This window comes from Panulirus ornatus, chromosome 59 (assembly GCF_036320965.1).
Source record: "Panulirus ornatus isolate Po-2019 chromosome 59, ASM3632096v1, whole genome shotgun sequence".
Taxonomy (NCBI): Eukaryota; Metazoa; Arthropoda; class Malacostraca; order Decapoda; family Palinuridae; genus Panulirus; species Panulirus ornatus.
This window is the reverse complement of record NC_092282.1, coordinates 22,650,273-22,670,837: the sequence shown is the minus strand read 5'-3', so window position 1 is coordinate 22,670,837 and position 20,565 is coordinate 22,650,273. Positions and strand designations below refer to the sequence as shown.

General features: G+C 49.2%; 1 protein-coding gene across 1 annotated transcript; it reads left to right on the top strand.

Annotated features, from left to right (window-relative positions):
• Positions 1-763: 763 nt before the first annotated feature.
• LOC139767235 (uncharacterized) lies at positions 764-20,172 on the top strand. Its single transcript, XM_071696377.1, is given in 4 exon segments — positions 764-2,315; positions 2,317-3,901; positions 18,314-18,499; positions 18,851-20,172. Coding segments are annotated over 4 exon segments (3,876 nt in total). The 5' UTR covers positions 764-1,001; the 3' UTR covers positions 19,642-20,172.
• The last annotated feature ends 393 nt before the right edge of the window (positions 20,173-20,565 follow it).

Here is a 20,565-nt window from a genome sequence, read left to right as displayed (position 1 = left end):
GAGTAATGGGGCCGAGTCAAAAAAGTCTATAGATCAGAAATGAAAAAACAATGATAAAAGCAGTTAGAAATGAATTTGCCAGTGCGCTGGACAAGAGGCATGAGTATTGCCAAAAAGAACAAAGAACGAGGGAAGGAAAATGAGAGAGAGAGAGAGAGAGAGAGAGAGAGCAGAAGCGAGACTGAGAGCAAAAAGATTGAGGGACTACGAAAAGCAAAGACAGATTGAAGAAACGGAAGTAGTAGTAGTAAGGATGAGGAGAAAGACATAGAGAAGAACCCAGCAACTGACCTACAGTACCCCAAACTTATGTCCACAACAACACGGTAAACTACGTACTCTCCCAGCCTTCTACCCCCGGACCCCATGTGGCCACCACGTCTGATTGTGTTACACTACTGACGAACCACCGTTGTGTTACCAGCAAGCCTCTCACGCCGGTGTTGCTGAAGAACACGAGTCATGTACAGATAAGGCCCTTGTAACAGGGGCTTCACGCGGGCGTCTGATGAGCTCCATCAAGATGTTGATTTGAAGATGGTCATATAAACACAGTTGGCAACTGCGCTTGGCTAGTTATTTCGCTTGGCACTTTACATTGTCGTTCGATATTTGGCTTCTCACAATTTTGGGGGCATCCAGTCTCAACCATTATAGGACATAAGCCTCCATGTATGTCTAATCTATGCTTATTCCATAGAGATAAGAGTCACTGGTGTCCACCAGTGCAGCGTTGGAGGTACGGGCTGGCATCTCGCTTACAACTTAACCAGCTGTAGCGGTGGCAGCCCGCGCGCCAGTGTCCCCTCGGCTCGGCCCTCCATCGCTCAGCTGATCCAAAAGTTTGTAGTTCCTCGTCATCGTACCCATTACAACCTTGACACACATATTACAGTGAGGTTGTAATCGAGACGGTCATATCGCGTGGACGAGCGGTTCTCTCTGTCGGAGAGTTGTGAGTGTCCGGTGGCGGTGTGGTCGCTGCCTTTGTAGTGAGGGCGATGTTGCTGACACTGTTGACCCTAGTGGGGAGCGTGGCGGGCACGGGAGTGTTGTGGGCAGTGGAGCTGGCCAGTAAGAATGAGGAGGTGGCGAACCAGGTGGCCGAGGAGCTCGGCATGGTCGTGGCCGGGAAGGTGTTCGACGACGTCTTCCTCTTCCGCAGAGACAGTGGGAGGAGACACGAAAAGGAAGAGAAGGTCGAGGAGGAACCACAGATGGGTTTGAACCACCACCTCATCTTGTGGTCCGAGCGACAAATTGGACGCCGGCGAACCTCTGGTAGCAAGAGGGCGAACCCAGTGGTTCTCGACGGCGGAAAGAGCGAGAGGAGTGCGAAGGAAGTGGTTGACTTGGTGGGCGTTAGCTACAACCTTCTGCAGGCGAGAGACGTCGGGGGTTTAGACCGGCGGCCGCCGAAGTCCCCCTGGAACTTCCTCAAGACCAGCGACCCTCTCAGGTGGCGGCAGTGGTATCTCGACCCCGGCCCCGGTATGCATCTCAATGTGACGGGTCTATGGGCGTCGGGGGTGCGGGGCGGCGGGGTGAGTGTGGCCATCCTGGACGACGGCGTGGAGTTGACCCACCTCGACCTGGCGCTCAACTATGACCCCGCGGCGTCGTGGGACCTCCTGGATGCTGACCCTGACCCGACGCCCGTGCCTTGGTCACGTCACGGCACCCAGCTGGCGGGCATCATCGCCGCAACGCACCTGAACGGCCTCTGTGGCATCGGGGTGGCGCCGTGGTCGGGCGTCGGGGCGGTGAGGATGCTGGGCTTCCAGGTGTGGGACGTCACGGAGGCCGCGGCGCTGTCCTACGAACGCGACCACGTGGACGTGTACGTGGCGGCCTGGGGGCCCATGGACACCGGGGCCGTGATGGAAGGGCCGGGGGTCCTGGCCTCCCGGGCCATTAGGGAGAGTATCGTCCTGGGCCGAGGGGGACGAGGCTCCATCTACGTCTGGGCTTCCGGCAATGGTGGCTTCGTCGGCGATGACTGCAACGCCGACGGCTACAGCAACTCCATCTACACGCTGACGGTGAGCGGCAGCACGAGGGGAGGTCGCCCTCCCAACTATGCCGAGACCTGCGCCGCGACCTTCGTCTCCACGTACAGCGGCGACGCCGACGAGGAGATCGATGCCGAGGAGCAGGTGAGCGGTGTGGTGACCACCGACACGGGCGGCGTGTGCACGGAGTCCTTCCGAGGGTCGTCGGTGTCGGCGGCCATGGTGGCCGGGGCCGTCGCTCTGGCACTAGACGTTAACCCAAGACTTAGATGGCGCGACGTCCAGCACCTGATGGTGCGGGCAGGCCACTCCTCACAACCCCATGCCGACGCAGTGGATGACCAACGGCGTCGGACTCAACTACTCGCACTACTTCGGCTTCGGGTCCCTGGACGCTGGCCGCATGGTGGATCTCGCTCGGGAGTGGCGCTCTGTGCCCCCAGCCTTTCGCTGCCACGCTCTTGCCCCTCACCATAACTTGACGCTGGTGCCGGACCAAACCCTCGTGTTGTCCCTGAGCATGTCTGGTTGTCAGGTGGTACAGGCTGAGCACATCCAGGTCAACATGTCCGTCAGCGCCAAGAACCGAGGTCAGGTGGAGATATCGCTGGAGTCTCCTTCAGGCACTGTGTCCAAATTGTTGCCTCAGCGGCCGCTGGATCTCTCCCCGTACGGCATCCACAAACACCCTTTCCTCACCGTCCATATGTGGGGGGAGGACCCGCGAGGCACCTGGAAGCTACGCGTCACCTACCACGGCTCCAGCTTCATTGGGCCCTTCGGTAGCAAACGCCTCGTCGAGACTCCCAACATGCTACACAACTGGACACTCATCATCCACGGTATGGAAGTCGCCCTTGACCGTGCCACGCCCTACCATCACTACTACAACTCCACCCAGCTCTCCCAACTGCACAACGAGAGTACCGTCGAGAGTGCAAGAGTAGACATAAAGAGACCCAGGAACCCGAGACGCCAAAAGGAGGAACGCGTGCGAGTCGAAACCCAATACTGGAGCTCTCCTGAGACGAAAGATGGGAACGTGTACTCTTACCTCTTCTGCAAGGTCTTTGCTCCCGTCCCGAGTGCCGTCGGCAGTATCACCTGGCACACTGCCGACGGAGGAGACGTCGAAAATGTAGTGAGACGTCTGAGAGGCAAGGGCTACCAAGCTAATAGACACCCGGCACTCCTGCTGGTGCGGGAGGTGAAAGTAACAGACGGCAACTTTACATGTCGAGCAGCTTACAATAATGAGGTGCATTCCCAGGACATGGAGGTGTGGGGAAATTACTCGAGCGTTCCGACGGTCACCAAGACGAGTCAGGTATCGGTGGAAGGCGGGAACGTGGTGCTGACATGCGACACTCTCGCCCCGATCCTGAGGGGGATTTGGACGCTGGACGGGGAACGAGTTCGGTCTTCGCCGCGGGTATCGCTGGGCGAGAACGAGTTGACCATCACAGGCGTCGGGAGGCAGAACCTGGGCGAGTACAGGTGCCATGTGAGGTCCTCCAGGCTCCACTACTCCCATGTGGCCTCCATCACCCTCCTACTGGCTCAGGGGCCTGCCACCCTCATCACACACTACGCCATCACCTCTCAGCCTCCACCACCGCCCCTCCCCACTCTGATACCTCCACGGTGCACGTCGAAGGAGGATACAACAAGTGATTCCGAAAATACAACTACCTCGGAGCCTGACAGAGCCGTGCCGATATCCTGTTCTCCGCCTTACGAGGAGCTGGGGGGACACTGCCTGCTGGTGACACAGGGGGAGAGGTCGTGGCACCGAGCGAGGACACACTGCCAGCGACAAGGAGGAGACCTGCTGGTACTTCAGGATGCCGCCCTCATGCTTGCACTCATACATCACTTCCACTCTCAAGGTTAAGGCAAGGTGTTCAAGGGTGAGCGTAAAGGCTTAGCTATTTGAATGGACTGTGTGAGAGGGAGTTAAGCATTAGCCTTAAGGGTGAACGTTAAAGGGGGCTTTAAGGGTGAAACGTATGTTTCGAGGATAAAGTTCGAATATGCAGTTGTTAGAGTGAAGTAAAGATTATGTTAAGATAATAGGACGTTGGAGAGGAGACGAGATGGTCTTACGAGACGTTGCAGCTGTGACGAGGTGGTAGCCTCAAGGGGTGAAGGACACTGAGGGAGCTTGGAAAGTGTGCAGACGTGGGAGGCTGGGCATGTGTGGGTGTAGACATCCAAGTACTCATTTCATCTTCACTACTAACTTTCTAATTGACCCATAAGGGTCAGGTCAGGTCAAAGTGCCATATACAGGGTGTCCTTATCTTCATTACACCTTTCCAGGTCAAGTCAAAGAGAATTTGTCGCACTTTTTACGCTCAACCGTATCCTCTCCCTATCCTCATCTTCACTACACACTTATCTTTATCTTCACTATACGCTCATCTTGGGCCATGTTCTCTGTTATCTATATCCTCACTTGACCCCTGATAACTAGAGCCATTGACCTAATCCTTAAGAGTCAGTGTAAAGGGCAAATGGACATGCTGGTGATGAGTGTTACTGAGGGTGAGTGTTGCTGATGGTGAGTGTTGCTGGTAAAGAGTGTTGCTTGTGGTGAGTCTTTATGGCGTTTTGTGTTACCAGTGGTGAGTTTTGCTGGTGACAAGTGTTGCTAGTGTGGATTTTGCTGATGTTTTGTATTACCAATGGCGAGTGTTGTCTGGTGATAGGTGCTGCTCGATCCAATAGTTACTGATGGCGAGAGCAGCAGGTGATGGGTTTTGCAGGTGGTGGGGTATTACAAGATGGCAATGTTGTATGTGATGAGTGATGCAGGTGGTTGAGGGCCGAAGACTAGAAGAATGACACACAGGGACTAAGATCAAACAGAACTTATTAGAGTAGATACTAGCGGTGTTTCCTGCTAGCGTACTCTACAAAAACGACTGGATGCATAAACGTCTGCTTGAATGTTTAGATAACACACACACACACACACACACGCTCACACACACACACGCTCACACACACACACACACACACACACACGCTCACACACACACACGCTCACACACACATACACACACACACACACACACACTCACACATACACACACACACACACATATATATATATATATATATATATATATATATATATATATATATATATATATATATATATATATATATATATATATTTATAATAATAATAATAATTAATTACTCTGCAAGTCCTTTTAAGGTGCTTCTGCAGCTTCGAGGCTGCACTACATCCAGTAGCTGGGAAATGATGGACTCGCTTGTAGCGAGAAGTTTCCTTGTGAGACTGTATATTCTCCCTTTTTTTTTTAAACTGACGATAAATCAACCTAGCCAAAGGCGTTTTGCTCTCCCCCGCGTTGTAACTAGGCGGAGTTCGTTAACACCATAATGCAATCAATGGGTTGAGAAAGAAAAAAAAAAACTCGTCTTGGGTATAACACAAGGAATGGCAAAAAAGAAAATAGAAGAGGAAGGTAAAAAAAAAAAAAAATGAAGATCTACCGAAGGATTTAGCATTATAAAGGATGAGGTAGGTCATTGGATGACTGGGTGAAGGGAGACACGGTTGTAGAGAGGGCGTAGTCCTCAGCTGTGTGTGTGTGTGTGTAGAGGGAGAGAGACGCAAGCATCATCAAGACCAGTCCATCCTTGAGGACTGGCGACGTTTACAACAGCAGTCGCATGACGCAGTGACTGGTCGTGTCTTGTATTGTCTAGGTTATGGAGAGGAATGCAAGCAGTGGGACAGGGTTTCTACACACACACACAGACACACACACACACACACACACACACACACACAGTTTTCTGCGCTGATTACCACGATCGTATGATCTTTGGACTTGACGATGAAGCTTGGTGAAAGAGTTCCTCTTGGTCGCGGAGAAGGAGGAGGAGGAGGAGGAGGGAGTCGGGGAGGGGTTTTGCTCCCCATCTGAAGCCCCGGTGTCCACCAGGGTGGAGTAGGTGAAGGGGTATTAAGTGTTCTAGCATTCGGCGGTGGGGTGAAGAACAAAGACTCGAGCCTTTGAGGGAAATTCCTCACTTGGCCTCCTTCTCTGTTCCTTCTTTTGGAAAAGTAAAAAAAAACTGGAGGGGAGGATTTCTCTACCCCAAGCTCCCACCCCTTTTAGTCGCCTTCTACCACCATCAACTAGGCTCAGATAAATGGCCTACCACCAACAACTAGGCTCAGATAAATGGCCTATCACCAACAACTAGGCTCAGCTAAATGGCCTACCACCAACAGCTAGTCTCAGCTAAACGGCCTACCACCAACAACTAAGCTCAAATAAATGGCCTACTACCTATAACTAATCTCAGCTAAATGGCATACAACCAACAACCGGGCTCAGCTAAATGGCCTACCACCAACAACCAGGCTAGATAAATGGCCTAATACCAACAACCAGGCTCAGATAAATGGCCTACCACCAACAACTAGGCTCAGATAAATGGCCTATCACCAACAACCAGGCTCAGATAAATAGCCTACCACCAACAACCAGGCTTAGATAAATGGCCTATCACCAACAACCAGGCTCAGATAAATAGCCTACCACCAACAACCAGGCTTAGATAAATGGCCTACCTCCAACAACCAGGCTCAGATGAATGGCCTACCACCAACAACCAGGCTCAGATAAATGGCCTACCACCAACAACACTCTTCCGGCTCGCCAAGCTGGAGGTGATCCTCCATCGAAGCGTCGACACCCGATTACAGAAAACCCCTCACACGACTCGGTGCACGGGAGGGGTCAAAGACCTGGGAATCCTTGTGAGTAATGACGGGTCGTTATGCCACCTCCCTCAGGGAACAGGCAGCAGGATCAGCATCGTGTCCCGGTGGAGCTTGAGGAAATACCACCACACACACACACACACACACACACATTCTTAGATCCTCTCTTTCTTTTTCGGCTGCCTCCCCCAGACGAGGATATCACACCCAGCTGTGGGATTCACACGGAGCAGAGAGACATGCAAGCACTGAAGAAGGATCAACGCAAATTCACCTGGCGAATCTCGGTGTGTGTGTGTGTGTGTGTGTGTGTGTGTGTAGAAGGGGGGGGGGAGAGATGATTGGGAACCACACAGGTTTGTCAGACTCAACTCCTTAGAGAGATGGGAGAGATACAAATTCATATTCTACTCCCTTAGAGAGATGGGAGAGATATGGGTCATATACATATACTACTCCCTCGAGAGAAAGGAGATATACAAAGGTCATATGTCTGGAGCATACTGCAGGACCTTAAATCGAACTTGGCCTCGTCAGGAGGAAGGAAGAGTCACCACCTCTACAAAACCTAAGAACACGCAGCTTCTGACTGCGCCAGTTAACCACAGGCCTAGGACAGCGTCCGGATACTAAAAGAGGATCCAGCTCTGGCGTCTAAGGGTTGCAGCTCTTCTGGATCGTCCTGGAACTCAGTTATCTTCCTTAACTGTTATCTTGATCCTACACTCAAAGGATTACATGTAATTATGCTATCTGATCCTCTTCCTAATACAATTTTTCTTTTCAAATACCAGAATTAGGTTCCAGGGCCTCTACTTCCATGTTTCTTGCTTTCCAGTACTTAGCAAAATCCTCTCTTGGGTGAAGTGTGCAATATGACCTCTTTAGGTTTAAAGCACCAATTGATTAAAGGTTTTTCAAGTTCAATCTAAACATCATCTTGGCCTTCAAGACCACAATGAGTTCCTTATCAGTCCTCCAAAGCCTTTTCTCCGTTTTTGACGCGAAGGATTTGCTCTCTCTTGTTTCCATCTTTCCAGGGATCAAGTCTTCTATTCCTCCAAGACTTGAATTTCCATTCCCAAGGTCGTCTCATCTGAATTGTTTAAGGGATATTCCCCATCTCTTTCATGTTTCCTCAAGGATGTAACCTTTCTTTTGCGTTATCTTTCCATGGCACAAGTCTAGTTGTTCTCTTTCCAGGACCCACCAGTACTTCTCATTAGCTTCCAGGTGGTCTTCTTATCTCTTAAGCAACTTTTTTTCCCACAAAGGGGAGAGGCCATATGAAAGTTCCGTGTCAGAAAAAGGAGGAACTGGGCTTTCTTTTCCAGGCCCCAGCCAAACCTCCTGCAATCTTTCCAGATCTTCTTGTCTCCCTTTCTCACTATCCAGACCTTCCTACTTCTTGCCATGGCTTCTCTGACAAACGTCCATTTTTTGAGATTCCAGTCCTTTTAATCAGTCTTCCAGTGTTTCATCTCACCCCTTTTCCACTTTACTTCTGTTCATCTATACTTGTCTTACCTCTTCTCTTCTTGTTCTATAAGTCTTAACACATTCGCTGCCTCTCCTCTGTTCTCTTTCGCTTGACCACGTATAACTCATTGTGGTTTATTCTAAGCCTCTCCACTTCCAGCATGATTTCCAGATGCCAGCATCTTCTCCCTAGTGTTCTTTCCAGACTAACAACTCTTGTGGGTTCCAGTCGTATAACCCTCATCTCGTTCCGATAGTCTCAAGATATTCTTAACCTCCAATTCCTGCTATCCCTTGCCTTTGTCTCTCTACAAAAGGCGTATGAGTCCAGAGGAAGGGCAGCTTGCTATAGCGGAAGGATTGGGCGGGTGTGTGAGACTGAGCTGGGTAGCTTTCAGTCGGGATGGGTCTTATGCAGGAAATGGATGAGTGAGTGCTATTGCACTGGGGGTGGGTGGGTGAAGGCTAGGGATGAGGGAGTGTAGAACCCGAGTTGGGCGGATATGCAGTGAGATTTGGTGGGTATTTACGATGGGTGGGTTGTACAGTGCAAAAAAATGCTTGGGTTTGATATGAGAGAGATTGTGTGGCTCGGGTGCGAATGGGTATAGATGCGGGTCATCGTAAGGTAAGTGAATATGGTAGGGAAGGAGAGACAAGGTCACGCCGGAGGGTGATTCAAGGCTATCTACTTGGCTGGGTAATTCAAGGCTTTCTACTAGACTGGGTGTAATGTAAGGGCGTCACGCTGGCGTGTAGCCATGAGATCACTTAATGCCGAGGTGGGCGGGTGTAGCACAAGGTTACAGGCGAGTGTACTGTTGAGCATGTGTAGGTGGGTGTTCTGCGACGGAACACAAGACCTAGGGTGTACTGGGGTACTGTGCAGGGCTGAGTGGTGAGCACAATGTAGGGACGGGTGAGGTTTGGAAGTGGGTGGGAGGAGACTCCAGTTACTGGGCGTCCGAGAGCTGGAGCCAAGCCACACACACACACACCCTGTAGGTGTAAGGTCGCCTGTATACCGCTGAGGAGAGAGACAGACTAGGAGGGCGGCAGGCGAGGACGCTGAGAGAAGCAGAGGACAAGCTGGCGACCTCAAGGGCTCCGAGTCACATGACGGAAGACTCACGCTGGGCCTCACAACAGACGCACGGCAACAGCCAGACAAACCGGAGGAGCAACCTTAACACGTCCGAGTACATCCTGGGATAAACTTATATTAAACCCAGTACAGACGGCTACCAAAGGTCGACTCGTAAGGGGTAAACGTCATATGATTATGCAAAGATGCATTCGCTCGTATGCAAACGTAAATGGCGATGATAAAACTGGTGCATATGATAAATGACAGGCTATTGATAAAAGTTAGGCATGAATTATCACCTTCATTAATCTTAAAAGCCAAGCCAGGCAGAAAAATTCCATTTTCTACGACAAGATCGAGCGTTGACGAGTGTATGGGGAGTCTATCTTAAACACGTCTCTATGTATTAAAGATGGCGACACGGGTTAACAAAATTCAATAAGAATAGTGACACAAACTCCTTGAAAGTCATTAACTTTATTTATCGTCGCCTCTAACTTAGCTATTTTAAGTGTCTCGATTACCCATTTTCTTTGTAACATCCATCACCCTTTTCCCACGAAATCCCGTGTTATGGTTTGTCCTGAATGGCCTTCACACACACACACACACACACACACACACACACACACACACACACTCAGTCTGCTGGCAACACCTTCGATAGCTTCACGTTTTCTATAATCTCTTCAAACAACCAACTTCATCAGAGAAAAGAAAAAATACAGAGAATGCATTTACCCTAATCTCTTACGACAAATCCTTGTTGGAATCCTAATTGCACTGTGGGCAAGCAAAGCAAGCTGCGTCGTCAAGCAAAACAGAATGTGTCGTTAAGCAGAACAAGCAGTGTGGGGCAAGCAGAACAAGCTGTGTGGGGCAAGCAGAACAAGCTGTGTGGGGCAAGCAGAACAAGGTGTGTGGGGCAAGCAGAACAAGCTGTGTGGGGCAAGCAGAACAAGCAGTGTGGGGCAAGCAGAACAAGCTGTGTGGGTCAAGCAGAACAAGCTGTGTGGGGCAAGCAGAACAAGCAGTGTGGGGCAAGCAGAACAAGCAGTGTGGGGCAAGCAGAACAAGCTGTGTGGGGCAAGCAGAACAAGCTGTGTGGGGCAAGCAGAACAAGCTGTGTGGGGCAAGCAGAACAAGCTGTTTGGGGCAAGCAGAACAAGCTGTGTGGGGCAAGCAGAACAAGCTGTGTGGGGCAAGCAGAACAAGCTGTGTGGGGCAAATAGAACAAGCTGTGTGGGGCAAGCAGAACAAGCTGTTTGGGGCAAGCAGAACAAGCTGTGTGGGGCAAGCAGAACAAGGTGTGTGGGGCAAGCAGAACAAGGTGTGTGGGGCAAGCAGAACAAGGTGTGTGGGGCAAGTAGAACAAGCTGTTTGGGGCAAGCAGAACAAGCTGTGTGGGGCAAGTAGAACAAGGTGTGTGGGGCAAGCAGAACAAGCAGTGTGGGGCAAGCAGAACAAGCTGTTTGGGGCAAGCAGAACAAGCTGTGTGGGGCAAGTAGAACAAGCTGTGTGGGGCAAGCAGAACAAGCAGTGTGGGGCAAGTAGAACAAGGTGTGTGGGGCAAGCAGAACAAGCTGTGTGGGGCAAGCAGAACAAGCTGTTTGGGGCAAGCAGAACAAGCTGTGTGGGGCAAGCAGAACAAGGTGTGTGGGGCAAGCAGAACAAGGTGTGTGGGGCAAGCAGAACAAGGTGTGTGGGGCAAGTAGAACAAGCTGTTTGGGGCAAGCAGAACAAGCTGTGTGGGGCAAGTAGAACAAGGTGTGTGGGGCAAGCAGAACAAGGTGTGTGGGGCAAGCAGAACAAGCTGTTTGGGGCAAGCAGAACAAGCTGTGTGGGGCAAGCAGAACAAGCTGTGTAAGACATCTTGGAAGATTTCTTGGCCTTAGTGGTTTAAGAACGTCGAGGCAAGCAGGTCTGTCCTTGAGAAGGGTCAAGGGTGGGTTGGTGTAGTGTAGTGGAGGGTGGGTTGGTATAGTGTAGTGGAGGGTGGGTTGGTGTAGTGTAATGGAGGGTGGGTTGGTGTAGTGTGGTGGAGGGTGGGTTGGTGTAGTGTGGTGGAGGGTGGTGGGTTGGTGTAGTGTGGTGGAGGGTGGTGGGTTGGTGTAGTGTGGTGGAGGGTGGTGGGTTGGTGTAGTGTGGTGGAGGGTGGTGGGTTGGTGTAGTGTAATGGAGGGAGGGTTGGCGTAGTGTAATGGAGGGTGGGTTGGTGTAGTGCAGTGGAGAATGGGTTGGTGTAGTGCAGTGGAGGATAGGTTGGTGTAATGTAATGGAGGGTGGGTTGTAGTGTAGTGGAGGGTGGGTTGGTGTAATGCAGTGGAGGGAGGGTTGGTGCAATGTAGTGGAGGGTGGGTTGGTATAGTGTAGCGGAGGGTGGGTTGGTGTAGTGTAATCGTAGGTGGGTTGGACTACTGTAATGGAGGAACAGATGGCTGTAATAGAGGGCATGTGTGTGTGTGTGTGTGTGTGTGTGTGTATACAATGACATATTTTTCATATGATTATTCAACCGTTGAACATCTTAAACATCCCGTTATTCATCGACCGTCTGAATAGTTGTCATCTTCATAAATCTTCATAAATCTTCTTCATAAACCTTTTTCATAAATCGGGCCAGAGAGCGGAACAAGGATCGTCAGGTTAGGGAGGGTGGACGAACATAGGGGGGGAGGCTGGGCGGGCCTTCAAGACCCATGAACTGCACACATAACTCACCCAGTTGTGTGAAAATACTTGCCCACCCCCTCACCCACACCCCACACACACACACACACACACACACCATCCTTCAGGGTGTACGGAAGGGTGGGTGGGTGTAATGGGCGTGGGAGGGGCGTAATAGGGCGGAATGGGAGGCCGTAATGTTGTGGGTGGGTGGTGTGGGAGGGATAATGGTATTTAGGGCAGGCGGGTGTGTATGTGTATTGCAATGGCAGATGAGTGGATGGGGCTCAAGCGTGTGCGGGAGTGAGTATAGAGTTGGGATTGTCCAATGTGTGAGGTACGTATGTGCAGGAGTAGATGCATGGAGTGCAACGGTGGTTGGACGTGGCGAGGGACTGCGTGGGTGCATTGCTGGAGGTGTATTAGGCGAGGTTGAGTGAGTGTGGTACAAGGAGCTGGATGGTGTTATGTAAGGGTAAGTGGAGTGAAGAAGGTTACGTAGGTGCAGTAATGCTGTGTGTGTGTGTGTGTGTGTGTGTGTGTGTGTGTGTGTGTGTGTGTGTGTGTTTCCCTTACACTGTTCACCTTCTATCGAAACATCTTTGTTTGATTTTGGAGACAGCAGGGGGAAGTTGATGAATGTTAAATGTCTGGCACTATCTGACACTTAATGTTCAATGTTCACGTTATGAAAATGCTTATTGTGTGGACGGGAAGTGACGGGTCTTGTTCATGAGCTATGTTCAAGATCGCTCAGTTACGTACTGTTGACTTAATCACCCCAGAACAGCTTTCTGAAATAGTCCTAGTGTATATATATATATATATATATATATATATATATATATATATATATATATATATATATATATATATATAGATGGATAGATTGATAGATACAGGGAAATGAGACACGATAAGTTCCCAAGTGCACTTTCACGCAATGATCACATCGTTCGTCACTTGTTTACCAAATGGCGTTCTAGCTACGTTCTCATCGTTGTATATCAACTGACTGTTATATTTCTTTCCTGTATCTCCTCTGTTGATGTGATCATTACACGAAAGTGCACTTGGGAAATTACCGTGTTTCATTTCCCCGTGGACCCATAGTAATACACTTAATCACGCGCTTAATTGTGATCCTTTCCAATATGTATATGTATATATATATATATATATATATATATATATATATATATATATATATATATATATATATATATATATATATATTCATCGTCAATTATGAAAATAAATGGAAAAGCGGAAATTCCTTTCCACGAGAGAGGGAGTTTCAAGATGACTCTGTCACCCGCCTAGCCTCACCTCCTGGGCCATATGGACGGGACGGCCACCTGCAGCTGTACGAGCCACGTCAGATATTTCCTCCCGCTCGCCTATTCCGGTCACCAGGACTTAGCCTCTGGGAAATTTACGGCTCTGCTATGTCGCTCCTGTCACCGTATTGCTCCAGAAGGTGGCGGGGTGGGGAGTGGACGTCTTCTGGTCTCTCCCGGGGAGCCCAGCCTGGGCTGGAGGCAGATATGTTGCACCCCAGGTTTCATTTTCCTGAAATGAAAAAAAAAAAGAAAGAAAATTGACGTCACTTTTTCATCTGTTTGCTCGTTTTCTTTACGTCTCTTTGGGTGAAAATAACATCAAATTTACAAAGAACAGTTTTGAGATGTAAGGCTTAAAAGATTATGTTATTCTCCTTTTGTTTGCTTTGTCCATGCCCATTGTTTGCAAAGGAGAAGCCCTCGGCAAACACCCTTACATGAGTTACAGGCAAATACAGTCACAATGTCAAAATCAGATTCTAAGATTTTGTTAATCTATGATGCAAGATGTTTGCCCTTATGAAGCTTCGACAGACACCCAATACAGACAGCAAAAGAGGGAGGTCATCGCTAAACACTTGTACATATTTCCCCACATGTCGTAATATTACATTGACCATTTCTATAGTTTCTCTCAAGAGAACATCATATAGTCAAGTGGAGCTTTGATGCTACCGGACTCCGCCCGTTCGAGGTTACACCGCGAGTTAAGAGTCCCCCTTGGCGAGGATGTGTCCCTGGGACTACACTCACGTCAATGAACTTCTCACTCCAGTTGAGTCTACCGTTCCCTGCGGCTGGAAGTAGCGTAGCCTCAGGCAGCAAGATCCTCTAGAAATGTCTTTGCTAACACCCAAGTCCCTCTCACACAAATTGGTTCCTGAGGCGACCATATGAAACAACAAAGCGGAGGTGTGAGAAAGTCAAAGACAGGGTGGGATCTAGCCTTGTGTTTCTTAGGTACGGGTTATAGTGGCGGTAGAAGGCGCTGGTGTACTGTCAACTCCTCCATCAAACCCTTGATACAGGTTCTGCTTCCTTCGCTCGACATGCTTGTATGATCACCTCTTGATTTCTCGTCTATAGACAGCGTCTCTGTAGACTAATTACCAATAGTCTCTCTACAGTTTGGTTTGTGGTAATAGAGATCAACAAAGAATTAGTTTAAGGAACCCAATGCCAAACAATCTTGACGTGGAACATATTGTTCTGAAGAGTCACTTGTCGTCTGTCTCCTCCCTCATCACCATGAGGCGAAGATGTCGCAGCCTCCGGGGACACAGGCCGCATTCCTAACCCTCCTCAGAGACATATGTCGCATCCACTTCAAGGCACCAGGTGCCCCTCCTCCTCCTCTCTCATCAAGCCAGATGGACGACCCACGACGACCAACGTTCTCAAGCACTTAGGGTCTTCCACTGGCAATGTCAGATCACTTGGCGGGAGGACAGACGACCAAGAGAGAGAGAGAGAGAGAGAGAGAGAGAGAGAGAGAGAGAGAGAGAGAGAGACGTGTGCGCGTAGGTCTCCGTCACTCGTTTTTGAAGAAGGATCTCAGGGTTTTCAGCTCCAGTGACGACGTCAGTCCCTAGGCGAGGGTAACGCAAGGGTTGGAAAACCTCATGTACCACGGGAGCGCGCATCACCAACAAGATGTCGCGTCATTTCAGACACCTGGGTGATGTTTTTTTTACAGGTGAATGTGAAGTTGGAAGCGGTGAGGGACGGACAGAACGAAGGACAGCGAGAAAATACGCCGAAGACGGAGAGAGAGATTCAGACCATCGGAACGAAGGGGTGTCTAGGGCATTCCCGGACGTGACCAACACCCTTCATTGTTCCTTAAGGTCGCTGGCAAACCCTTGGGGCAACCGACCTTGATGCCATGGAGATGGACCAAGGAGAGAGAGAGAGAGAGAGAGAGAGAGAGAGCAGTTGCACCTTCATGGTGGATGAGAATCGTCGCGAAACATGCAGAGAGGAACAGAGAACAGTTCCTTCCTTGCCTGGGTCGTGGAGGTCTATGCAGTCTTCTGGAACCCCTCCTCCTCCTCCTCCACCTCCTCCTCCTCTCGGACAATTGGCCCTGACGAGGGTTGTGAGCCGAGTAGGAGCGGCAGGCCAACTCGAGTGCATAACACTTGAAAATATAACAGCCAACAACAGCTTACAACATCTGAGGTGGTGGGAGGAGGGGACCTGGAGGTCACAGTGTGTGGCTGTACGTGGCCAAATGGCGTGGACAGCACTCTGCTTTGACCTCTGGTAGTGAACAACCCCTTGAGTATCATGGTATTTAGCTATAATTTCACTTAAATAATATTTTGAACACGATTAGGAAATTGATGGTTGCTAATCTATCGATCTATCTATCTATCTATCTATATTTACATATAAACACACAAATACACACAGTCTCGGGTGAGGCAAACTAGGTAGTGGACAATGTCCCTCTACCGTCGCCAGAGTCCTACATCACGAGATGAGTTAAGGAGACCAATTGTCTGCTTTTAGATATAAGAACTGCTGCATTCACGTTCGTGGATAAGGAAATCTACAGCAAGATGTGGGTGTGTGCTGAGCCGAGCGGAAAGATGGGCACTGAAATCTGCATAGGGTGAAGTGTTGGATATGCTGGTCAGGTTTTGCGGCTGGGGAGTGTACATGAAGACGTAAGTGGAGGGTTGAGCTATGTAGATTATGATCAATATGTGGTTAGTACTGTGATGTTGTACTGTTGTGGGTTGTACTCTTGAGGTGTTGTCATTGTCTGTCGATTAGGTTGTGGTTAGCATTGTGGAAAACCTCACTGTTACGGATCGTCTATTTCAAGGATGTTGTCATAGGTCTGTGGGCCGATCTGTGTTGTCAGTGGTGTGGGCAGAGAAAGGAGTGGACGAATGGTACGAGATGTCTCCCTTGACCTTGTTAGGTCTGTCGTGTCTTATGGTAGTGTAGATGTAGGAAGATGAGAAATTGGGTCTGGGATCCGAGTCTGGTGTCTTGGATAAGGAGGTGTGTGTGTGTGGATCATATGTTTTTCTTTCTTTCTCGATTTGGCACTGTGGACACAGGTCCACTGGTGACTCATGGTTGATGTCACCAGTGGGAGGTGATGACCGGGCCACCATCATCATTCCCACTGGCGAAAGAAAACGTTGTGTGATTTGTGTAAGATCTTTGGGTACGACCTAAGACCCTACGCGGTAGCTAAGGACTGTTCGAACCGCAGCTGGAGCAGGAGAAGGACTGTTCGAACCACAGCTGGAGCAGGAGAAGGACTGTTCGAACCACAGCTGGAGCAGGAGAAGGACTGTTCGAACCACAGCTGGAGCAGGAGAAGGACTGTTCGAACCACAGCTGGAGCAGGAGAAGGACTGTTCGAACCACAGCTGGAGCAGGAGAAGGACTGTTCGAACCACAGCTGGAGCAGGAGAAGGACTGTTCGAACCACAGCTGGAGCAGGAGAAGGACTGTTCGAACCGCAGCTGGAGCAGGAATAGTTACGATCCTTTTGGACGGGAATGAACTAATGTCTCCCTCTCTTTCTCCGTCTGTCTGTTCCTCAGCGACGGCCACATCTTGTAAGAGACGAACACCAGCCAAACTCGGGGCTACAGATACGTGTTTGTACGGAGCGTAGCATGTGCTATATGGCCATTTTGAACTACAAATGTGAGACCGAAATGACCAACATGGCAATTTTTGGCCAGCAGGACGACCAATTGCTCTCAAACTGATGAACCAATTTGAGGCCACAAATTCAGGACGAATTGACCCCATATAACAATTTCTGGCAAACAGGATGACCAAATGATCGCATAATAGTGGGCACAGATACAAATTTGTGCTGGATGTAATATAGGCAATTTCCCCATGGCCACGATGTAATATAGGCGCTTTGCCCATGACCACAGAGTCCGTTTTCAGGCCACAAATTGAGGCCATTTTGAAAAATTTAGTAACTGTTTGATAAAAAGGACGACCAAATGCTCTCAGATTAGTAGGTATTGATAAAACTTTGTGTGTTTGTGTTTGTGTGTGTGTGTGTGTGTGTGTGTGTGTGTGTGTGTTGGGAGGGGGGGAGACGATCACGCACTGAACACCCAGTAGCCATTTTGGAGGACGCCAAAGACAGATTTCTAAAAGCTCGTTCGTACTTGGGTTGCAAAGCGGATCGGTAATGCCGTAGATTGATCAGTAGCCAACTTTGCGTTAAAGACCTTGTCTGGGGAAGACCTTAGACAAGAGCCTAAGGAAGACCTCGGTAGAACCTCGGAGACCATAGGAAAAAACGAACCGGGAAGACCTGAAGAAGCAGTGGGGAAGATATGTTGGAGGATCTAGGGAAGGCCTAGGAATAGAAGGAGCTGGGAAAGACTTGAGGAAGACCGAGGGAAGACTTGATACAGAGTGAGGGAAAACTTGGACTGATCCTGGAGAGGGGACATGAAGAGGACCTGAAGAGGACCTTAGGAAGACCTGAGGAAGACCTTGGGAAGACCTGAGGAAGACCTTAGGAAGACCTGAGGAAGACCTTAGGAAGACCCTAGGAAGAACTGTTTGTGCGTTTGTTTTTATGTTCATTTGTTACTCCCTCACGACTGTGTAGGATAACCAAGAGATCCAAGATTTTGCATGTATGAACTTCATAGTCTGGAAAAGGCTTTAAACTACCACACGCAGAATTTAAAGGCCGTTCCAAGGCCACCATTTTTCCTTAGGAGCGCAAAGTGTGCGTGTGTGTACACGTAACGTACTTGCATAAGTAGATGAAATCATACAGACACACGCACAACACGCAGATGAATACACGCCCATCAGAGAGAGAGAGAGAGAGAGAGAGAGAGAGAGAGAGAGAGAGAGAGAGAGAGAGAGAGAGAGAGAGAGACCCTTGGATACATCGCCACACACACACACACAACACATTAACCATCATTCCTCCTTCCAGGGTTTGGCAACTTGTCCTTCTGGGTGGGAGGGTTGAGACGCGACGCGGGTGAGTGGCTGTGGGTGGACGACAACCCCATCACCCTGGGAGAGGTCGTCTGGTACCCCACGCCGTCTGGTCGTCCCTGGGAGATCCCCCAACCCAGGCCTCCCCACCACCGCCACCTGACTCACCTCAGGAGACAGGGTAAGAACACGTCCCTCTGGTCTCTCTCTCTCTCTCTCTCTCTCTCTCTCTCTCTCTCCTCTACTTTCTCTCTCTCTCTGTGTCTTTTTACCTCTTTCTGTTAAAGTCCTCACCATATATATATATATACATATATATATATATATATATATATATATATATATATATATATATATATATATATATATATATATATATATATGGAGAAATGAAATGTTAAGACATAAACCCTCCCTGGAAATGCTAAAAGAAGCAGCAAGCAGGAGAGATTCAAGGAGCAATAAAGTGAATGTCTATTGTCCATTTCCGTTCCAGAATATATTTTTAATCCCGAGTCTCAACCTTTTCCAGGATCCCAGAGGCAATCCCTGTCGAATCAGAGAGGAAGAGGTGGTCAGGGCCGAGAAAGAACGGGTGCAAGACAGTCCAGTTCACCCACGGTGCACCGTCCACGAAGAGCCGGTTCCAGACTTTCCAGAAAGAGGCACGTTCCAACCTCGACGACCATAAGACCTCCGAGTCTTAGCCGGACTGGAAGACCTTCGTCAGGCACCTCCTCCTCGCCGTCGCAGATTCAGAGTATATTCCTCAGACGACCCAAGGCTGGCGATGCTCTCTCCGACACGACACAAGTTCCAGAAGAAACGCTTCTCAAGACGGAGAGGCGGAGTACTTCCAGCGTCTCCAGCCATCCCATCAGTCAACTAGGAACTTCTCCAGTCTCCACGACGACAGAGAATCAGATCTCCTTCAGTAGAGGTCGTCCTGTGGAATGGCAAGGGCAACATGAGCACCAGCAGGAGGACGCTGCCTTCGTTTCACGATCTGGAAAAACTCGCAAGCAGCAAGCTTCAGGCAGGCCAGCGTCTTCAGCCAGGTCACGGTCTGGAAAGGCACGACACCAGCAGGAGAACACGACCGACATTCCAGGTATCCAGGTGACCACAGGGAGGCCGAGTTCAGGAGAAGTGGAGGAGGAAGAGAAGCAGAGGGAGAAGCATAGAGGCGGTGTCCTCCTCCGTCCTGGAGCTGGTCAGTCCCAGAGGGCAGTGTGTCTCTGGGCGACGCTCAGACACTTCTTCGCCTCTTGCTCCGTCTCCCAGCGACTGAGGGCCGTGTGCGAATACAAAGCCGGAACTTGAGCGATGCCAAGGAGAGAATAAACCCCCCAAAAACAAGGAAAAAAAAATCGTGTGGCCTGGATCGTACAACCGGCTTGATCTACCAACATGAACCACTCAAATACAGGCGGGGAAAAATGGGAAGCACAGCGGTAAGAGAATGCTATCTAGGAAATCCACTTCACCTACCAATACAAACATAAGAACACAAAATGCAAATTATCAAACGTCAAACTCGTATGTCAGTCAGAGCAAAGTGTAACTGTTAAAAAAGCACCTCACGTTTAAGGGGCTACTACACACACACACACACACACACACACACACACACACAATAGGGGTAAAACATGTAATGGATACGGCTCATAGCAAGACTGAGATGAGTCATATACCACCAACTAGTATCATTCACACTATCTTTCTTCAAGAACTTTGGACACAAGTGGTAAGCCAGTTCCAAACTGTAAGGGTCATCATATCTAACGAACAGGTGCTGAAAGAAAATTATATGTAAATTGTATGTTATTAATGAAAATAAAAAAGAGAAATGATTGTTCACCATATCTCTCTCATCCACAAACACCAACATGAGCTCAGGATAAGTGGGTGAGTCAAGTGATCAGGAAGGAGCTGATGGTTGAGTTTAGTATATGCGATTGATCTTCAAGGCCCTACATGTGTCAGGGCTGTGATGGTACGTGTAAACATATATGTTTCCACGCACAAGAAAGACACACACTTAACTAGGAATCAAGCATGAAACGCGTCAGAAAAAGTATATATATATATATATATATATATATATATATATATATATATATATATATATATATATATATATATAGAAACACCCATACGTATGAACATGTACACATATACATATATACACTGGTACATATTCATACTTGCTTGCCTTCATCTATTCTGGGCGCTACCTCACCCTAT